The 22060-nt window shown below is 37.1% G+C and overlaps 1 protein-coding gene across 1 annotated transcript in view; it reads left to right on the forward strand.

The window, feature by feature from the left end:
- SH3TC1 (SH3 domain and tetratricopeptide repeats 1) overlaps positions 1-21541 on the forward strand; it is a 34133-nt gene extending 12592 nt beyond the window's left edge. Inside the window, exons 5-18 of the mRNA XM_086746331.1 lie at positions 2216-2321; positions 4138-4281; positions 5007-5184; positions 5986-6059; positions 6942-7137; positions 8097-8224; positions 10389-10430; positions 11960-13651; positions 14352-14532; positions 16856-17006; positions 19102-19224; positions 19521-19671; positions 20541-20737; positions 20963-21541. Of these exons, the coding sequence (XP_086602457.1) occupies positions 2216-2321; positions 4138-4281; positions 5007-5184; positions 5986-6059; positions 6942-7137; positions 8097-8224; positions 10389-10430; positions 11960-13651; positions 14352-14532; positions 16856-17006; positions 19102-19224; positions 19521-19671; positions 20541-20737; positions 20963-21193 (3594 nt within the window). The 3' untranslated portion in view covers positions 21194-21541. The remainder of the gene's footprint in view (positions 1-2215; positions 2322-4137; positions 4282-5006; positions 5185-5985; positions 6060-6941; positions 7138-8096; positions 8225-10388; positions 10431-11959; positions 13652-14351; positions 14533-16855; positions 17007-19101; positions 19225-19520; positions 19672-20540; positions 20738-20962) is intronic.
- The last annotated feature ends 519 nt before the right edge of the window (positions 21542-22060 follow it).

Raw genomic sequence — 22060 nt, forward strand, 5'->3', positions numbered from 1 at the left:
CAGTTTCCAGTCACTTGGAGTCATTTGGCACGCAAGTTACCCAGGAAGCCCACTGCTAAGCCAAAGAGGAAGTCTGAAGAATAGCATAAATATGGGACTTCCTAGGGCTAGATAGTCATACTTTAAATAGCAAACAAAAGGGTTGGCCAATTTTTATTACTGTCTTTAATTTGGTTTTATATAGGAAACTCATCCTCTACAACCAGTGAAGTTTGCTACAAATACAATTTAAAGTCTCCTCTTCCCTCCTGATGAAAAAGCAGGATGATACCATTTGAACTTTGTTGTCCTTTTTTGTCTGAGCTATGAGTTCCAGCCTCCATCACTAGCAAGCCAAACACTGAAATCTTAATTGTGGCTTTATGACTGTTTCAGATGCATGTGTTTTACATGATTTTTCTTTCATGTGTTGTGAACTCTCTACCACCAGCCTGATGAATTTGTGGCTGTGAAAACAGTCTGTACTCCTCCTGCTCTGCTCTGCCTTTTTGTTTAGGGGGAGATGGAGAAAGAGAGAAGGGAAAGGAGGAGAAGGAAAACAGCATACAAACAGACTAGATTTGTGGTCTTATTAGAAACACACTGGGAAAAGGGCTTTGAAAGAAGCAAGATTTATAATGATAAGTTTCCTTAGAATGTTCTTTTGAGATTCAGCAGTGCATAAAGCCCTTGAGGCTGAGATATTTTAGCATGTGTTGGCAATTTATTAATAGATTTCAGGCTCTTGTTAATATTTAATCTGGCGTAGAAAGGGGCATGCAGAAGATCAAAGCAATGATGAGGCATGCCTGTTGAAAGAGGCTTAAGTTGAACTTCTGTTTTCAAAAAGGAATTACATTCGTGTTGTGTGAATTGAAAATATGGAAATTAAACAGAATTAATTGAGATCTTTAAAAAAAATAACATAACAGCATAGAAACGGTGGATCAGCTCCATCCTGCTCAGATTACAAATAAAGTTTTAAGCACTATTTTTATATAGATATAATTTTTTTTTCAGAATTACAATCAATTTCTTGATCAATCCTTAAATTATTTTAAAATGCATTTCATTTTTGATGTAATGGGAGCAAGGATACGGTAGTGGGAAATTACAAAGTAGCATTATACCTGTTAGCTCTGCATCTGACTTACTCTGAGATACTAGTTCAGACAGTTTTCTCATAAATTGCCACAGGTCATATTTCTCTGAAAGATGGTAGCCAGCGTCATGGGAGAGCCCTGTTCCTCAGCTATTAACTGAAGTGCAACCAGATGGTGTACTACTACACTTCGATTAGAATCCACTAAAATGTATATTTCTTTCACTTATTTGAAGGTTTATGTAGTTCTCCCTTTTAGCACTTCTGAAATTCCTTATAAAATTCATCATTGTAATTTACAGTGATCATTGCTCATCTTTGCTAAATGCACAACTTAATGCTACTCTAGCAACACGAACCAGTACAAATGAGGAAAAAAAAGTATCTTGGTGCATCTTTTTAAAAAACCATAATACTCCAATATATTTAATTGTCTTAACCATGGAAAGACAATTACTATTTAATGTCTCCTCTGGAACTAGGCTGAAGCTGCCAGCTAGCAGGTTCAAAGACACATCAAAGGAGGGGCGTCTTCATATGTGTGTGGAGCTCTAAAGCTAACCTACAGCAGGATGGTGTGGATCCTAAAAATTTACAGTGCCTCGGGTGACCTAGAGAAATCTTAAGTCAAAAATACCAAACCGACAAACAGAAAGAAGCTCTTTCTACTATTTAATATTAATGTCCGTATGTCCGGCAAAGGCAGTTCCCAAGCTGTAAATCGCTTTGTGTTAGGAGGGTATTCTTGGAAAGGACCAGTGGGTGCTTGCCTGGCTTTCACACTCTAAATAGAAAATACCGACCTGTATACATAGATGTGGCTGAATCAGACAGCCCTAAAGGCTGTTTCACTCAGTGTGGTCATTCCTGAGATCTTAATTCCTCTGTAAAATAAGAACATTTCCATGTTAAAATGGGTTTAAAAAAAACAAACAAACAAAAAACCAGATTAAAACTTGTCTCATTGTATGTTGAGGGTATGTGTTAAAGAACAGATATTACATATAGGTAAAATCCTGTTTTTTTTAATCCTTCTTAATACATAGCATATCAGCATAAGTGTTACTTAGTGAGAAATTGTGCTCAAGTCTGGTATAATTGTAATGAAAATATTGGGTTTTATTTTTTTTTCAGGAGCTCTCTGCTAGGCTGCTGTCTATTCATAGTGATCAAGATCTAATAGTGGTGACGTTCAAAACTTTTGAAGAAATATGGAAGTTTCTAACCTACCACTCACTGGGTAAAGCTGTTTCACCATGCAATAGTTCAATATGCTTTTTTTTTTTTTTTTTTCATTCCTCTGCATACAATTTCTGATTGATGGGGAAGTTGTTGAAAAGGATTTTGAGATTCTTTGTATTAACTCCTAATAGCAGTAAGTAGTGCTCCTGAACTTGGTACTAGTGATAGGGCTGGAGAGACCCCTGAACCTCCAGGAGAACCTGCCTTTGTCTCAAAGCAGGTAACCGCTATTGTTCCTGGCAGATGTCCTGTCTAAGTTAAATGCCCCAGAATCAGTTCATGTATTCCTTCTAAGCAGTCTATTCCAATCCAGGTGGTTTTGTCCTAAAGTCCAACCCATGCTGCAACTTAAATGCTTTTACAGCTTTTTTTCTGCTCACTCTAGACAAGGAGAGTATATTCCTCTTTCTGTGCACCAAGCTCACACCTATTTGGAGACTTCTAACCATCACTTCCACTCAGTGTTGCTTTTCTTCAGGAAAATTAACCCTGATTCCTTTAGCCCTTCTTCACAGAATGTATTTTTTAGCCCTCTAATCATTCTTTCCATTGGACCCCTCTAGTTGTTCCCCATCTTTCCTGAATAGTATTGAGCAAACTGCACTGAGTTGGTAAGGCTTCAGATGAAATGAAGTAAAATGATTGTTTCATGTGCTCTGCATGCTTCAGTCCTATTTCTAAATCTAAGCATGCCTTTTGTAACAATATGATGCCTTTGATTTTGACTTTCATTTTTAATATCTTATAACCTCACAAATCTTTTCTGAAGAATGGCATTTGAATCAGATCTTTGTCTCCTCGTTTTATTCACTTGATTTTTTTCTTCTGTGTATAGAGATCCTTGTGTGCATTACTATTGAATTTGCCTGTTTCCATCAGGAAAATAATGAGTTTTATTTTTTATTTCATGTTTGTTATTTACTTGCTGTTTTGTATTTTAAAATGCACATTAGAGAACTAGAAAAAAACATCTTCTTGTGCCTTCTCTGCAAAATTGCATTAGAATAGTGAAGTTTCTTCTTAGCCAAGGCTGTGGCTAACAGAAAATTGATCCAAGTTCTTCCAAACAGCACAGTAGCACTTTAATCGCTGATCTGCCCACCTTTCCTCTTCATCGTAACCCTTTACACAAAGGATCAGCTAATGTATTGACGTTGGCCATTTAAGTAATACTCTACTATCTATTCTGTGCTGATTATGATACTAATCCAGATCTCCCTGTAACTATCAAATAGCTTTGAAAGCCCTAAGTCCTAATGTAAGGGGTCTCAGTTTCCGAGATCAAGCACTGCCTTCTTCTGATGTAGTATCATCTCTGTCTCAAATAAATTCCAGGAATCTGATACCCAGGCACAGTTTCTGCTTACATTGGCACAGCTGAATTGGAAAACAGAAACTTATGAAGAGATTATTTTCTGAGATTATTTCCAGTAATATGTTATTACATGGTGCTAAGCACCTGTTGCTCAAAGCGTGGTGGTGATTACCTCTTTCAGGCTCCAGCCCTTCCAAATATAGCTGAACTATGGGGAACCCTCGTAAGGCGAGGGCATGGTCTGCTTTTTCAGAAGATTAGGTACAGAACAGTGCACCTTTTAGGTGTAGTTTGTGAGAGCTAAGCATCAAAAGTAATGCATGTGATTTAATGGATGTAATTTTGGTAATACTATGCAGTAAAATTAGCTGTATGTCAGGAGTTAAGCAATAATGGAGTTATGTGAATGCCTACCCCAGTCTCTGACCTTCTGAAAAGTTATTTTCTTGTATAATGCTGTAAAATTGCAAAGAAAACAAATTGGACTTTTTCCCCCTAGGTTTTATAAATCATTGCATGGAGAATTTATTCCTAGATCAATCTTTTTGGCTCTGTTCTCAAGAGGAGGAAGAAACGGGCATTGAAGTCTATATAAATGAAAAGTCATTAAATTTGATGTACAGAAGCCTGCTAGTACAGGAAGGTAAGGAAGACTGTACATACTAAGGTTAAATTTTAAGAAGCACCTTTCTCTAGATCCTAAAACCAAATATTGAAACTGATTCAAATACTTAATGAAGTTGAAATTTATATCTGTTCACTCTAAAGGCACCAGAAAGATAAGAGAAAGGAACAAACACAGATTGGGTTCAGTAGGATCATAGGGGGATTAGAGAAATTCATGTGCAACTGGTCCATAAATGGATACAGAAAGGATTGGGGGGGGGGGGGGGGGGGGAATGTACGTTCCAAGTTGGTTAATATTACTGCAGATCCTGGAGATGTACAGGAGAGAGAGAGATTACAGGTAGTTGCCAAGCTCATGTGCTTCTCCTAAGTAGCATCACCTGCTGCCAGTCAGAGACAGAATGATGGGCTAGATGGATTGTTGATTAGTGGATAGAAACATTTCTTGTGTTCTTCAGGCAATATAGATACACATATGTCTAGGTAATTTGCTGCAAAATATTGCAGAAGAGGATTCAACACTTCATCGAACACATCAGTTCTGCTTTTTTTTTTTTTTTTACTAAAAGAGAAAATAGACAGAAATATTTGTATACCTAACAAAATCATAAAGGAAATCGTGGAGTCTCAGCTTTTCAATCTTTACTTGAACATTACTGATGCTTTTGAAGCCAGTTTTAAAGCTTGTATGACACTACAACATTACATAGAATGACATCTACTCCACTGCTTTCTTTTTAGGGTCATTTTTTGGGTTATGTTCTGACAATCTGATAAAAAAGATAATGGCTACAAACAAAGAAATAAACACTTGCTTTGAGACTGGGGCTTTTGCTGAAGGTGTAATAAGTGGATCTGTGGATGCTGACATGACCGTGCTGTCTAATGCTTCTCCGGAGCCATTGATCCCTTTTCATCAGTAGGTACCTGACTCTAGCTACCTATTTCATATGTCGGTTTCATATGTACAGGTCTGCTTGGACATAAGTGTCTCTAAATGGTAGCTTGTTATGGAACATCCATTTTCCATTCACACTGAGAACAAACGCTCTCTTTCCTTCCATACACACAACTGAAATTAATCCAGATGCCTGCAGAGAAGCATTTAAAGATTATTTCCCATATTGTGATCTAGATTTTTTTTTGAGTCTGAAATAAAATCCTATTAACACTTCTAAAATAATATAAAGTGAGAATTTTAATTTTTCAGGATGCTTGGAAATATGGTTTCTAACAGGTAGAATACTTGAAATGTGGATGATAACAGGCTAGCAGTGTTTTTAATCAACACTATTGACAGGAGCCATCCACCTCCTTACTGCAGTTTGTTTCAAGTTCATGTCCAAGCTTATAATTTCTAGAAAGCCACAATTGTATCAATGAACTTATAAATGGACTCACTTCAAGAATCACCAGAAAATCATTAATTCTTCGTGCTCTTAGTAGTCAAAAAGCTGGATTTTTTCTACTGACCTTGTGCAGGGAGAAATAGCGTGACTTTCTCAGTTAGATTTCTTTGACTGACTGAAGTAATGCTGCTTTTACTGTGAATATTACTCAAAACATAGCTGTGTCTGAAGTGTACTGACAGTGCTGAAATTCAAACATAATTATGGGAGTGATGCATCTGTTTTCAAATGGATTTAAAATATCAATGTTATTGTCACAACATTTAGGAAGTGTCTCATGCACTAACTTCAATTTCTGTTTCTGCTTTCAGATGGTTTCTTAGAATGTATTCTAATCCTATTGATCTTGCACACAACATTGAATCTAAATCCATCAAGCATGTTGGTAAGAAACTCCATTTAAACATCAGCATTTAAAAAAAAAATTACTTATTCGATGCTTTCATTAGGATGGACTCTGAAAGGTTCAATTTTTTTCCCCCCCATTGTATTAGGATGGGAAAACAGCTTTCAAAATTATATCACAGTAAAATTAACAAGAGCATAAACTTCTGCCTATGACAAAAGAGTTTCACAAAACATATGGCTAGACATGCTTAAGTTGAGTTAAAATCTGAAGTCTTATGTCTCCCTTTTTTCTCCTAAACATTGTGTTAAGTAGGTACACAAAGTAGAAAACAGTAATTGATTTGATGATGCCTCTGTAGATTTTTATCATACTCTTTAAAAAATAAGAAAATGCAGCAATGTAATTATTTTGGATCTTTCACGTGTACTACTTTTATTTCTCTGGCAATATTAGATAAATGCATATAGATGATCTGAGGTTATCGCTTATTTTCTACCACACATCTTGGTTCTAATACTGTATTGAACGGTCTATAACTATATTTATCCAATAAGGATTTTGTTGGTTTAAAGGTTTTTACTTTGGCCCAAGTTCAGAGCCCTTTATTAAGAGAGAAAAGTAGGGACTGAAAGCAGTTCTTCATGATGGAATTTGCTAGAATTTTGAAAACATCTTAGACTTTGTTTTCTAATGGCTGGGAAATTAGGAATTTTATGCTGTTATTTACAATTCTAATTGCTCAAGCCAAACCATTTATGTTTGGATGCTTTAAATCTTGCTGCATCAGATATGCAACTCACATGTTCCAGGAGTGTCTTTTGCAAAGTATGTTCATCTGTTGAGTGGCTATTCTATTAAGTATATTTGTACTATTAAATCACTTTATGTGCAAATATTATTTATCTCCTTATGACACAGCAAGGGGATCCTGTCTAGCTGTGATGAATTACGAAAGTATTGTGGCAGAAGAGATCAGTTTCCAGGAAGGGGACAAAATTGAGATTCTTGGCTACTTCACTGAATGCATGGAATGGTTTCTTGGAAGACATGTCTTTACTGACCAAATAGGTTTTGTAAAGACAAGTCATGTTAAACTGGACTTCTCTAGAAATAAGTAAGTTATATTTATTTAACACCTAAACAAAAAGAGATTTTTGTCTCTTAAGCTCTAAAATACCGAATGTTAAAGTCGGGAGGGGGAGTTTAATGAGAGTTGTCATAGCATGTATCAGTCAAAACAAATGCAAAGAAATTGGAATATGAAGTCTGCTGAAATGTCGGAAAATGTTATCAGCCTGTACTTGAGTTTCTTACTTGTAAAAGGTTCATAGAATCATAGAATGGTTAGGGTTGGAAGGGACCTTCAAAGGCCATCTAGTCCAACCCCCCTGCAAGGAGCAGGGACATCCCCGACTAGATCAGGTTGCTCAGAGCCTCATCAGTCTCTATTCTTTGGATCACAAGATCCAAGAAGCTTTACTCTTACAGAAGATTCCATTTTTGCTGATCTCTCAAGATCTATGTTAAAGCATACAAGTTCTGATTTTGCTAGTACCCTCAATTACAGGCCTTGCTTCAAATGAGGTTCCTCTTACAAACAATTGCTCATAATGCAGACAGAAACCTGTAAAATGTGCATTTCAGCATGCATTGGCACCATGTAAATAGGCTGCTATTATTAACATGTCTGGACTGTTTGCATGCTGAAAAAAGGAGTTTTTAAATGTTGCTTGCAGGTCCATTTGATGTGTACCTTTAAGCTTATATTGGAAAATCAATACCATAATGTCCTTAAGATTTGTGCTTTTAATAAGTTCTCTCATAAAATGCTATGCCATGACTCATAGACATAAAACTTACTTTGATAAGGCAGAAACTGTTAGCTGCAAGCATAGCTATCATCAGTTTGTATGTATGTTTATAAATATGACTGTTACTAATTTAGAACACAGTAGGACCTCTAATGTAAAGATTGCAATAGTTTCTTTAAGAAGCTCAAATTTGGCTGATGCAGCGAGCTCCTCAAGCCAAATCTGCTTGCAGACACCTTCAAAGTTGCTCCTTTTTTGTTAGATCACAAGACCTGGATTTTCTTGAAGCAGAAGAGCTATCTTTTTTTTCAAAAGGGAAAAATATGGAAGAAGTGATACATTTGTTGAAACAAACCTCCATTACAGATGTTTGTTCTGTGTACCGCATAGGTAAGTATGAGTTTTACTTCTTTTTTACTGCACAAAGTAACATGTGGAGTTCCTATATCCCTGTTATAACTGATGGGTTTTTTTCCCCTATTCCAATGAGATTCTAGCTTTTAAACCCACTTTGAAACACATTGGTATTCAGACTGATCATAGATATGGCATGTAAAAATCATTTAGATCATCTCTGCTACTTCTAATGCAAGACTTTTCCCAGTACAGCATTTACACATCTCTTTTTTTTTTTTTGTCCATTTTTGAGTGAATTAAACAGCAAGATTTTAAAAATTCTGTTACTGAGCTGAACAGAACTTCAAGCTTTCAAATGTTAGAGTGCTGCATTATAAAAGGCAGTATGTTCACCCAAATACTGCTGGCTTTTCATTCATCTTAGGGAAGGTGGCATAATAATTATTGACAGCTAATGCAAACATAAACCTCTTCATGCTTGATTTAACTTTCAAAGGTATAGAAAAATAGCAAAATACTGTTCATACAATGAAAAAAATATACTTTTGGCTGCATCACCTGGTACAGCTGTTATTTTTCTAAGTGCTCATGCTTTACATAAACTAATTGGGATATTGGGGGTTTCACCTTTATAGACTTAGTGTATGGTAGCATAATATAATTGTCTTGCTGCACTGAAAAGGAGCAGCAATTTATTATCCCATCACAGGCTGTTCTGTGATGATGTGTATGGTTGTCAAATGTACAACAAGTTTTGTCTCTGTTAGTGCCATACAAAGAAACAGGCCCTTAGGCTCAAATTTGAAAGGACCCTGTGTGTAGGTTTGAATTGGAGGCATCGGTTTAATTCTGCAAACTGGTGTGTGTGTCTGTGTGCGAACAGATGTGAGTTGCAAACTGCAGCTGATTGTCAATGTGCAAAGTGACTCCACATCTCACCTTCCTTGCTCAAATGAAAAGCCTGGAAACAGAAGCTCAGACCTCTATTAGATACTAAAACAACCTCATGGGCTTAATGGACATACTGCTATTTTTGCCTGTTGCACATTTTTCACGACATCTCATCTCCTCCCTAATCTTTACAAGTGACAACTTCTTTTCACATCTTCCCTAGCTAATAGTACCATCTTTAACACTTTTTTTTCTCTTAAACTGCACAATGGGTCATCATAACCTGATTACCCAGAGCAAGTGATTTCAATATTCGCTTGGTGTTTTGTTGTGTGATGCGTAAATGAGTTTTTGATTCCTTCCATCTACATAAATCTAATGAGAAGTATTTACTTATGAGCACTTCCCCAATTAGATATTCAGAGCATTAAGTTATGACTGTTGTAAATATCTGTGGCATTTGTCCACCAAAGTTGGGAAAGCATTTAGAGAACAGAGATCCAGAAGTAAACAGTCAGTGAGATGTCATTCTTAAAAGCTAGTAAAATAGCTTTCCATCAGCTTAAATACACCTGTGAGCCTCTGCTTTTAGATACATCCTTCATACATTCAGAACCACTTATATTGCATCTCTAGTCTATCAAAAGCAGTGAATGTAATCCTGAAATGCAGCATGAAATACCTTGAGAAATATCTTCTACACAAAGTAGCAATTCTTAACTGTTCCACAGATGTGCTACGTTAAACTTTTAAAAGTAGCTCTATCTATAGTAGTAATGTCTACAAAATGTAAAGATACACCTTTTAAACAGGTAGATACAGGGATTTTTCATCTGCATGCTACTGGAATGGCCACAAAAGTCTTACTCTTACCTACACCAACTACCCTACCCCAAATTATTCCCACCTCCCCCTCAATCGTGGGGTGGGGCTTTTTGTTACCTCATTTTAGGGGTGGGTTGTGGGGAATGATTGTATCTACGCTGCTCACTTGTATTTTAATGCAGCAGTGATGCATCCCTCTTGCCAAACTGGCTGGCTTTGATTCTAACTGTGATATGCAGATGTCTCCTCACTTTACTGAGCAGTGGGTTGTATCAGCAGGAGGGTAAGTCCCTAGTATCTGTTAGCTTTGGGTGAGACTTCAAAATTTCTTCTCTTCTAAATTTCCAGGGCCCTTACAATTCTTCTGACATAAAGAATTCCAAACTAAAAACCAGCCTTTTTTTTTTTTTTTTTTTAGGATATTTAAAACTGAAAAAACTAAGATACCATAACTGACATGACTTTTTTTCCTTTCTTACAGACCTGTTAGAAGAACCAGAATTTCAAAAAGCTCACGAATGTGGTAATAGTTCATATGCATACACTTTTTACATAAAATTAATGCAACTTCTGATATTTGGTATCATTGCCAGCTCTTCTCTTTCTCATGTCTCTTCACATTCTAACTTTCTTCTCTCAGTTTGCTTTCCTAGGTTTTGCTGTAAGACATTGTGGGTTTTCGCTGATATCAGATGTCTTTCTTGGACCTTGCTATCCAATTAGAAGCTGTATGACTTATTACCACTGTGACACCCACACGTGTACCACCCCACGCTGTTTAACAGAGCAAAATACTGTTTATGGGGCACCTGGCAAGTGCTGACTTTGAATTCCAGCAGATTTTCCATCTGCTAGAAAACTTCATCCCATAAATATATTTCCCAAAGGAGATATTTGATGAGGATGCATAATTTCCCTTTGGCATTTGGTTGCTAAGCTGTCACTATCATTACTTGTATTGTACTACATTATTCTAAATACCAATTTTTATATTTATGATTCTGCAGAACAATTTCAGAAATGAGATTCTAAGAAAACTGAGCTCTAAATCTGCAACTTCAGTAAACTCCTGTTGATATGTAGCTGTAAGCTTTACACTGACTGACTGCAAATTACATCCCTAGTCCCTGGCCTATTATTTTGGCTGGATATTAGTGGGAGGACTGAAGAAATGATGGCATATCTGTCTTTTTTATTTGTAAGATATTCAACAGTACTAGGAGAACTGAGATCAATGACCACATCAATCACCACAAACTTGGTAATTTTGAGAAAGTTAGTCTGTGCCAGCAGAGACTCAGGGTTGGTATTTGATTGAAAGAAGCTATCTTATTACATATTACACAGGCATGGCTGGCCTCACAGAAATAATGAGGACAGGAGAACAGGACTTTTGCAGGCACCCTCACAGCACCCATGTGAGACTTCAACAATTCAAATAACTCAATCTTACCCTCCCCTGGCTAACCTGTCTTAGCTTTCTATCAGGACATAAGCATACCCTTACTCAACAAACACGCAGTTTGCTTAGACCTTAAGTCCATCCAGTATCCATGCCCTGACCTTGGGCCCTTTATTCAGCCTCCAGTTCAAACCTTGGGTCTTTCCAGATTCTGCTTTTCTCCTTCTTACCAGCTAATCTGAACTGTAATTCATTGGCAGATCTCTCTTGTGTACATACAGAGAGACTATACACTCAGAGTATACTTTTTGACTATACACTCAGACACAAAACAGTTTCAAATAATGTTCGACTTCAGTTGGATTAGTGTTGGATCAGGCACAGAGCCTTGCTAGGCAAGCATACTTATCAGCAGCTCGCTTACATGTGGCAAGTCCCATTTATCCCCGTTCCTCCCCGATTCTTCTTAATCTCTCTCTTTCCTCACCTTTGGCCTGTCTCCTAGACATACTGCTAAGAAAGTGCAGTACGGTTACATAATGTTTTCCTAACAGTATCTTCTACTGATACATGTTTTTGTTGGTTTATCAATGATCTTTGTGCGCATGCACACATGACTTTGTGATCTTTAATTTATTTTTGAATTTCAGAATTTCCATGTTCACATTCTAGCACAGGATCCCCCATCAAGAATGGCAAGATAGAAGAATTCCTGAAGAACTTCAAGAATTTGGAGGCTACTCAGGCAGAAGAGCCAGCTGCTGAAGGCAAGGGTTCTGCTAGCTCTCCAGATACAGAGATCTTTCCTCCATCTGAAGGACCTTGCTTCCACATACATCAAGATGATGTTGAGGCATCTGACATCTTAGAGTCATTGTTACTATTCTTAAATAGGAAAGAGTATGACAGAAACTTCAAAAAGCTGTATGATTTCTCTTATCCATTTATTAATAGCATGTTTTATGGGTTTTCAGAAGAAGAAGAACTGGTCAGCTTTTTTAGATTAGCAAGGGAAGCAGCAAAGAGAGCAGATATGTCCTGGGCACTCGCAAGGCTATGCTTTCTCTTGGGGAGGCTCAGTGTTAAAAAGCTCAAGTTTTCTCAAGCCCGGGTGTATTTTGAGGAAGCGTTGGGAACAGTAGCTGGAGAGTTTAGTGATTTGTACTTTGTAATTGCTCTTTATACAAATCTATCAGTCATCTACTTGACACAGAAGAACAAAGAAAAATGTGCTCATGTTTTTGACAAGGCTACATCTCTTCTCATGGGAATTCCCAACTACATTTGTAGTGCTGACCTGGAGTCAGATATTCTAAAGTACGCTCTGAAGAGGACGATTTTGAGCCAGAGCAAACATGCAGAGGCAAGGGCATGCTTTCTACTGGCAAAACATTACAGTGCACGCAAACAGCATGGAGAGGCACTGCCATTCTTGGAAAGGTTTCAACTGTTGCTTAATGACTTGGGTTTACAAAACAACTTATCAAACAACTGTTATTTCAAACTAGCAGAGTCCTACAATGAAAAGTGTTTGCCACACATTGTATTAAGTTGCATAAAGGTCACCTTTTCCCATAGCTCCAGTATTTTAATGGATTCCTTGAAAAGGATTGATTTAGTCATCAAAAATGCTCCCAAGCTCTATGGCTTGAGAAAGCTCAGACAAATAGAGCTCCCATCCCAAATTGCACCTTACCTCATACAAGCACTTTCCTCTGCGTTTACTAAGGAGCAGCAAGGACTATGCAGCACTATCTGTCTTAGCTTAGCAAAACTCTACAGCCACCACAAACAGTATGGAAAAGCCATTGTTTACATGATGAAAGCGCTGGATTCTGATGTTTCTGCAAAGCCAGAAGAAACTATTAACTATTTGGTTTCACTTGCTTGGTTATACATTCTTTACAGGCAATATGATGTGGCTTTAGCCATTTTAAATGCTGTTGTAGACTCCTCATGGAGCAATCCTCAACAACTAGGCATTGCTTATAATATGCTTGCTATTGCTTTGAAAAGAACAAGCAATACAAAAGAAGCTGCTGAGAGCTACTACAAAGCACTGCATCTTTCAGAAGAGACCAATATGACCCATAACCAAGCTATAGCCCTGGCTAATTTTGGGGTACTCTGCCTGCACGCAGCAGCCAGCAAGCTGGCAGAGCATTATTATATCAGGGCAGTGAAGCTATTCTCCAAACTTCCAAGTATGGACTGTGGTCAAGACTTTATCCAGGTCCTCCTTCAGTTGGGATCTTACTATGTTGGTGGAACTCAAAGAGAAAAAGGAAGGTTCTATTATGAATGGGCTTTTTTAGTTGCAATGGAGACAAATCACCTGGAAAGTAAGCACTTTTTTTTTTTTTCTCTCAGTTATGATATATACCATGTTTGGGAATATTTGTTATATAGGCATGTTACAGTTGTTCCTAGGAATGTTATAGTTGTTCCTTAAACAGCATTTTATATCCAGTTATGTGATAGCTATTGAAGCGATTGAAATCTTTGCTCTGTGCCACAGTGATGGAGAAATAAATATATATTGTTGTCTGGTGGTACTTAGGTTTGTCAGAAATGATAGAGAAAATTAAATGTTAAGAAAAAACCTAAATAACTTAATTAGTAAAAAGTCTAGAGATTTATTTGTTCAATAATATTTACAACAGTTAGATATCCTTGGTAGTACAAACAGCACCAGACTCAGGTTTAAAGGTACGAAAACAATCAGTAATCTGGATTACATAAAATATTTGTATTTAGAAGACCCATGCTTTATTTATTTATTCTTGCCACCATGATTAAGGCAGTTTATACAGATAAGATGGCTGTTTTGTAATTTTATTCTGGAGATCAACTTTGAAGTAACCACTTTTTAACCTAAGAGGTGAAGAAACCAGCAGTGGCATCTTCTTGTTATGTCTTTTATATTGTTATTCATTGACTGTGCTGAATTTGTGAAATAGTAAGAATGAATTATTTTAAAACTAATCTAGTTTTCATTTTATAATAGAGATTCATGTTAGTATTTCCAATCTGTTTTCCTAGGTCAACTACAAGCAATTAAACTTCTGTGCCAGTTCTACAGTACAGTTGTTCCCAATGAGGCTCAGTGTGTCATCTACAATGAATATCAACTATCTTTAGCTAGAAAGATGTCCAACAAAGTTCTGGAGGGACAAATTTTGGAAACCATTAGTCAGCTGTATTTGTCTTTAGGAACAGAAAGGTAAGACATGCTGAATGACTTTGCTTTTATTCTGATTATAACTTTTCTGTCATACTAAAGGATCTCAATTTTTGCAACAGCTGAATATGACTGACTTTTTTCCACTCTACTTTGCCAATACACTTTATTATAATTGCAGGATCCAGTGCTAGTAGAGGCTTTTCTTGTTTTGTGGTTGGGTTTTTTTTGTTTTGTTTTTTTGTTTTGGTTTGGTTTTTTTAAGTAACTATAATCTCTCAAGGGATGAGATGTTCATCAGGGATTAGTACCACTTCAAGAGCCAAATTATTTTAAAAATTATGTAAATACATTTTAAAAGTATTATATGGTATGCAACTTTTGATGAGTGCTATAAGTCTAGAACTATTGCTGGCAAGTGCCTTGATATTTTTTTTTTTTTACAAGACAATCTTTCCATTAGAAACCAAATGGCATTATCAAATTGTCTCTATGTAAGTGTTTCTCTTAGAGGAAAATTTTTATTCAAAACTTATATAAACACAAAGACTATGAGCATAGTGTCAGTCTCCAGCAGTTTCTATACTGCTCTTATTTTCAGAATACTGATTTTTTTTTTTTTTTTTGCTTTGCTTTATTGAAAAAACAGACTGCACAAGTCAATTTATAGTAACTAATATGTGCTAAGGAAACTTACAGGTTTCTCCAGACAATTTTAAAAGTGTTTTTTAAGGCAGCTTTATCTGATCTTTATTTTTTTTTCTTCTCCTTGCTGTATTCCACTTCAGAGAGTCACTTTAGATTCAGGTATTTTCAAGCATGCCTCAGAAAGGATGGAAAAAATATCCTCAGTTAGGCAGAGAGCAGATGCTTATTTTAGCTCTAAGTGGCTGCATTCCAAGCATCTAACTTTCCTAATGTGTCACCTAATTTATTTTCCTTTGTTCGCTGCTGTTTAATGATATAGTTGGTGAAAATCCTTTTGAAAGGCTGAAGACAAAGGAGTTGGTTAAGATTTCAAACTACCTGGAGTTTGCAGAAGGATTTAAGTAGCTGGAGAAGCTGCTGCTTCGTGTGCATGTAGTGCACGGAATTTGTCTCCTAGGAGCCTGGCTCCCAAATAATGTTAGCTGTGTAACCTTAGGAGACTACCAGATAATAGCATGTACTCAATATGATATTAGACCATAGTATCACAGTATTCTTTGAGTTAACAGTCCTGAGTAACAAGGATATGTGTCTATGATGAAGTCATGAAAACAGAGATGTCCTTGGTGTCACCACCTTCTTTGTAAATTACGGTGGCCACACCAGGGGACACAGCCTGACCCGCTCCAGCTGCCATGCTGGATTGTGGATTGCTATATGCTTCTGTCTGCTTTAAAAGCAAAAACTCCAAAGGAGGGATGGAAGTGGCATTCAGTAATTGGGCTGAGTTGGACTACCTTGCCTCTCCTCATGTTAGGAGCTTATTAGCAAAGAAGAGAAGACTGAAATGTCAGGCTTGTTCAGTGGATCTTTACTTCCTCTCATGAGTATAAAAGGAGTGACAAGTCTCTTCAATTTCTGTAAGAATCAAGAAGTGGTAAAAAACTTTTTTTTTTTTTTCCCTCAGATGAGATACATTGTTGAAACAAAACTGACATTTTGATAGTGTGAAATATGAGGGAGTGTATTACTTTTGGATTTGTTTTAGATCTCTTGGAGATCTAAGCAGACTGAAAGATTTAATAAGGAAGTCTGAGGCTTCTATGGCTCGTATAAAGCACTGTAAGCTCAATAAATCTGATCTCTGCAATGAAGAGTATGACTACTCTTCTGAGAGCACACTGCCCTTACACTTAAAGAAAAGTGCACTGCTCAATGATCTGATTATTTAGGTACTTCTAGAACTGGTGGTGTCATGTCCCATTCTCTCTCCCCTCTAAGTTTTTCTACAATTGCTAATTAGTCTGAGTTGTGCTTAAGCCGGATGCCTAGGGGATATTTAGAAAAAAATATTTACAGATGCAATTCCTTTCTGAAGTTTGTAGTAAAAAACCATAAATAATAGAAGAGCTGAAGATGACGGAGGATTTTCCACTTGTCAGTAGCCTGAGGTAGGGGAAGGACACATCTAAACTAAACTATACTGAAATAATGTGATAACAATCTAAGAGGAAACATAGATTGAACAAAAAAAGGAAGCAGAAGATGACTAAGTTTGCTAGTTACTAGTGTAATATAGCTGAGAAATTATAATTGTGCATTGAATAGAGGAAACAGATTATTTTTTACACTAACATAAAGCTTTTTTTCACTATGAAGAAAAACATTCCCAATTCTGAAGAACCCCTCAGGGATTAGCATTTTTCTCCTGTTTCAGGGCTTACAGGTCAGCTCTGGAATGTACCAAAAGAAGCCTTGGAATATTTATAGATCTCCAGAAAAAAGAGAGAGAAGCATATGCTTGGCTACGAGCAGGAAAGATATATTATGTTCTGAGGCAGAATGAGCTTGTGGACCTTTATATTCAGGTACGTTGTCAACACTTACAGGCACGTGCATGTTGTTAACGTGGTGCAGGTGGCATGGAAAGAGAGTAATTCAATATCATGATCCCAGAGATTTTGCTAACTCATGTTCTGAACATACAATAACACCATTTATGTGATGCTTAACAGCTGAAAGTCTTGGTATTTTCCAGTGGTCTTCCATTTTAATCTGTTTCTTGACTCTGTAATGGTTTTGGGCAGTGACTTTTCTTAGTGCCTGCTGTGTTGCAAATTCTGCATATTTCTTCATGATTGTCTACCGGCTCTGCAGCACCACAGCAATCAAACCACGTATGCATGCTACGTGCTGGTGGATAATAGATAATAAGCATGTTAGCATCCTGGCTTGTGGACCAGATTCCCAGGAAAATGGAGTAGCTTTTTCAGGAAGTATTTCCAGAACATCTAAAGCTTTCCTTTTGTGGCTGTGCATAGCACAGCCGCTATGGAGGCAGCTGGAGCTGCTGCTGCCTTTGCAATAGTGAGACCAGAGTCATGTGGCTTGCGCACCTCGGACCCCCCACAACTACCTAGGAACCTGCTGCTGCTTCTACTGCTGTGCTAACACAGACTGAAAGATGACCTGAAATGGGCATCTAGCCCTCATGGCTGCTGAAACTGGGTGATTGAGAGTCTTTCTCAGAGCTGCATTGCAGTCCAGATCTGACTCTGTCTATATGGCTCGTAGCCATTCACTGAAGTATTTAGGGAATTGGTTTCTTGCTTTTGTAAAGGGGTTAAAAATACTTCTCTCCTGTTGTAAGGGAGAGGGGCTGCCTTGTAGTGCTGGATGTGCACAGAACCTGATACAGTAAGATCTAAGTCTTGGCTGGTGTATGAGTGGTACCAAAATATGATCTCTAAATAAAATAATTGGACATCGGTTGTTATGATGTTTTGAAAAAAATTCTACAAAACAGGAGAACATAGGAAACAAGTTCATGTTTAAAATGTACTGAGACACAATATGTGGGGCTACATTAATGAATTTTTCTCTTAATTAAGTTACACTTTTGAATGCCTACCACAGAAACTGAATAAGTGTGTTTACAAGAATGGACTGTGCTTTTTCTTTTACTGAATGATTTTAGCTGACAGACCCCAAGTCAGTCACATGGTAGTACAAAAGCCAAATCAGCATGTGGTATAATTTTATCAGTCTCCTATGTTTCCTCCAAGAAGGGGAGTGGGCCAGGAACATGGATTTGTATTCCATACTGTCTGTGTATAGAACCTGATATTTAGAGCAGAGAGGCAAGAGCCTGTCCATGAGGGAAGTCTCAAAGCAGGAATCTGCCCACTAAAAGGTTGACTGCTGTGCCAGTAATTTGTGCAAGTCATCACATCTTAACTTGCTTGTACAGCACAACTTCCAAAACTGTGATGCAATAGCCTTTAAGTGCCTGAAGCCAAAACAGGCTGAAAAGGATTGCTGCCTTTCTGCTTACGTAGAGAGCTGGACTTGTTTTCAGAATGCATTCAATTAATACTAAAGATCATGAAGTCAAAGCAAGATTCTTCATCTTCCTATCAGTAACTAAGCATCCTTGTATTCTTGCTTTGGAGAGGATGCATGCTGCCTTTCATTAAATCCTTTTTGCTAACACAACATATCCTTATTTCAGAAGAACAGGATAGCAGAGCTGCATTTATTTACAGAATTAACTTCACAAACTTTTAAATATGCACTGTTAGCAATATTTAACTTGTAATTAGAATTTATTTCTATGATAAGTTTGATTTAATTCAAACTTAATATGTTGCAGCTATCAAATGCACTATTGTTTTTAGAGTGCCGTGTGCTGACAAAGGCAGCAGGAGATAGTATCGCTAGAAAAAGGGAGGCCGTAACACTGCATGTGCCCAGGTCCTTGTGTTCCTCCTTCAGCATCTGCCTGCCCCTTGCCTGCTCAAAATCAGGGTACCAAAAAGATAGAGCACGATCTCATAAAATATAGCCTCTCCTATATAATAAGAGGCCTTAACAAAATCTTTTAAAGTTGCTAATATTTATTATTTTGTTACGAAGAATTAACCAAGACTTTCCTTCTTTCTCCATATCTTATTTTCTTTTCAGGTTGCTCAGGATGCTGCTCTTCACACAGGAGATCCAAATTTAGGAATGGAATTGTTTGAAGCTGCCGGAGACATATTTTTCAATGGTACTTGGGAAAAGGAGAAAGCAGTGACTTTCTACAGGGTTTGTGTGGTTTTTCTACTGCATCAGTAGTTATGTACTCTCCCATCACAGCAGGTGTTCTACAAATGCTGAACCAAAAGCTGATCCTCTCAGAAAACAGTTTATAACCTATTGTAGCTGAGTACTTTGTTATGGTGTTAATAGATTTCACCTGCTGCAACTCCTCTTTTGGGTGTAAGATAAGTTATAAGCAAAGAGCAAAATGAAACCAGAAGTTGCTTGGCATGACATAAATGGAAACCTGTCAGCCCACATCCGGGGGTTCAGCGGTACCTAAGATGTTCTATGCATTTCAGGACAGGGCTCTTCCACTTGCTGTAAAGACTGGCAACAAAAACGCTGAACTCAGATTATGCAATAAACTGGTGGAATTGCTGGTGAATCTGAAGGTTTACGAGGAAAGTCTGGAATATGCAAGAGCATCTCTTAGGCTCAGTGTAAGTCTAGGTAAGACCAATTTCAATTACAGCTGAATATTACTGATATCTCCAAAATAAGGTAGAATTCTAGAAAGCTTTATTCCTTTGAATTCAGTTAGAGTTCTTGCCAGGATTTAATAATAATGATACTATCATTGCTACTGTATCTTCCCTTCAAGAATGAACAACTTTATAGCTGTCTCTTCTAACTCCAACCTTTCATGGAAAACTGTGGTAGAGCACAAAATTAAACCTGGGATTACAAGTCCAAATGGAGTATTTTTCTCACAGCTAAGCTATAATGCTAATGAATAATATTGTCCCAAGTGGCTTCTAAGTGTCCTGTATTTCTTTCAGATTTGTTCATAGCCTTGCTGGTGGACCAACCTAGGAAAAAGTAGTTAAACATGATAGGACTAGTTTTCAAAATGACTATTATTCAAATCTGAGAGCTGTTCAACTGATTAAGAACCCTCTCAGCCCTCCATACACACACAGACAGGTCATTTTGATCAGTCTGAAAATAATCTTTTTGTCATAACTTCTGATGTAAAGTATGTACTGGGAGGAGCATGGAAATAATCTATTTGTATTCTTCATAAGTATGCACTAGATGTATATATCTATACATGAGAGAGATGAATGTAGTTATTTCTTAAGAAAATCCTAGGCACTGTCAATTCCTACACTAGGAAATTCAGGAATTTTGTGGGATTTTTCTTCAAGGGCCAGTTTTGACCATGTATCTCTTGAAGAAAGTTAGTTTTATTCAGTAAAAGATCAGCAAATACCATATAGAAATAAACCAAAAAATAGCATAGATGTATTCTGGTTTGAGACAACTTGACTACTTTGCCTCTTTTTGGTTTTATCCTGACTCATACCTTATCTCATTAGGAAATCAGCTAAATGAACGAATAGCTTACCATCGGCTGGCTGCCATCCATCACCATTTGGGTCACTGTGAACTAGCTGAACACTTTTATTTAAAGGCCTTGTCCCTCTGTTCCTCTCCCCTGGAGTTTGAGGAGGAAACACTGTATTACGTCAAGGTGTACTTGATCTTAGGAGACATTATATTCTATGACCTTAAGGTAAGAAATACTAAAAACTGCTGGCAGAAAATAGTTACATTGAGTAACATTTCACAGCATTGAGTTTTGCCATGTTCTATTTTTACGTATTTAGAACGTAAATAATCAAGTGTGAAAAGCTACCGAAATTCAGAATCTGTATTATCCTCATTTGATTCCTAATAAACTGAACTTGGATGTCCGGTTGTACTATAGAGGGTACTATCTTTGTATCTCTTGTTTCAGGATCCTTTTGATGCAGCGGGCTACTATCATTTGGCACTTGCTGCTGCCATGGACCTTGGCAACAAAAAAGCTCAACTGAAGATTTACACAAGGCTTGCAGTCATCTACCATAACTTCCTTGTGGACCGGGAAATGTCTCTCTTCTTCTATCAAAAGGCAAGAACCTTTGCAACAGAGCTGAACATTAGGAGAATAAATTTAGCTCCTGATCAGTGTTATAAGAGTTCATAAGCGTCTTTGGAAAACACAGTCTAACAACTACAGAAGTATCGAGAGAAATGCCGCACTGGTTTTGTGGGAAGATGCAGAATGCATTCAGTGTCTCATTATGCATGTGCTGTAAGCCAGAGCTCCGCACCCCAGACTAATTACCAGTATATATGACAGTGAACTACATTTCATTGTCTCCAGGATATACAGTCTTGTACTTGTTATTTAAGGATCAGTCTGTAAACTAAAACCAAAACCCAACAGTCTTTTAAATGAATTTTTTCTTTGTTTCTCCCTAGCTGGATACCAGAAAATAATAAATGAGTAGATGAAAATAAAAATATTTAATAAAGTGTTATAGAGAAAAAAACACTCCATACAAATTGTGGCTTTCTTTGCATGACCTAGTTCTTGTATGACCTAGCTCTGTTGTATTTACTTGATGTCATAAATATATTTGCATAAGCATGTTAAGTGGGTTATTTGAGAATTGGTTTGATCCAGTTCCCCAGATGTCATCTCTCATTTCCTATCAAATTAATCTACTGCACTACTTATAGGCACTAGTTAAGATTTATCTTCTAATTCCCGAAAACACTTATGTACATGTTTTAGTAAGTAACTGGTTTCCAGAACGGAAGTAATTATAATATATAAGTTCTGGTTTTGTGGATTTCACTGGTCATGTGACAACCCTCTTTCCCTCTTTTCAAAGATACATTATCTGTTCTTAACTGACTCTCTTCAGAACTGTCAGTATTGTCTGCAGTAACTTATTAAAGCATTTCCTACCATCTTATGTATAACTACATTATGTTCAGAGAAATGTACTCCTTTAGTTGCAAAAATTCTAGATTGTTGATTTTGATAGTTCAAAATCTTTGTGCC

Source organism: Chlamydotis macqueenii, chromosome 4 (genome assembly GCF_036417535.1).
Source record: "Chlamydotis macqueenii isolate bChlMac1 chromosome 4, bChlMac1.mat, whole genome shotgun sequence".
NCBI classification, from domain to species: Eukaryota; Metazoa; Chordata; class Aves; order Otidiformes; family Otididae; genus Chlamydotis; species Chlamydotis macqueenii.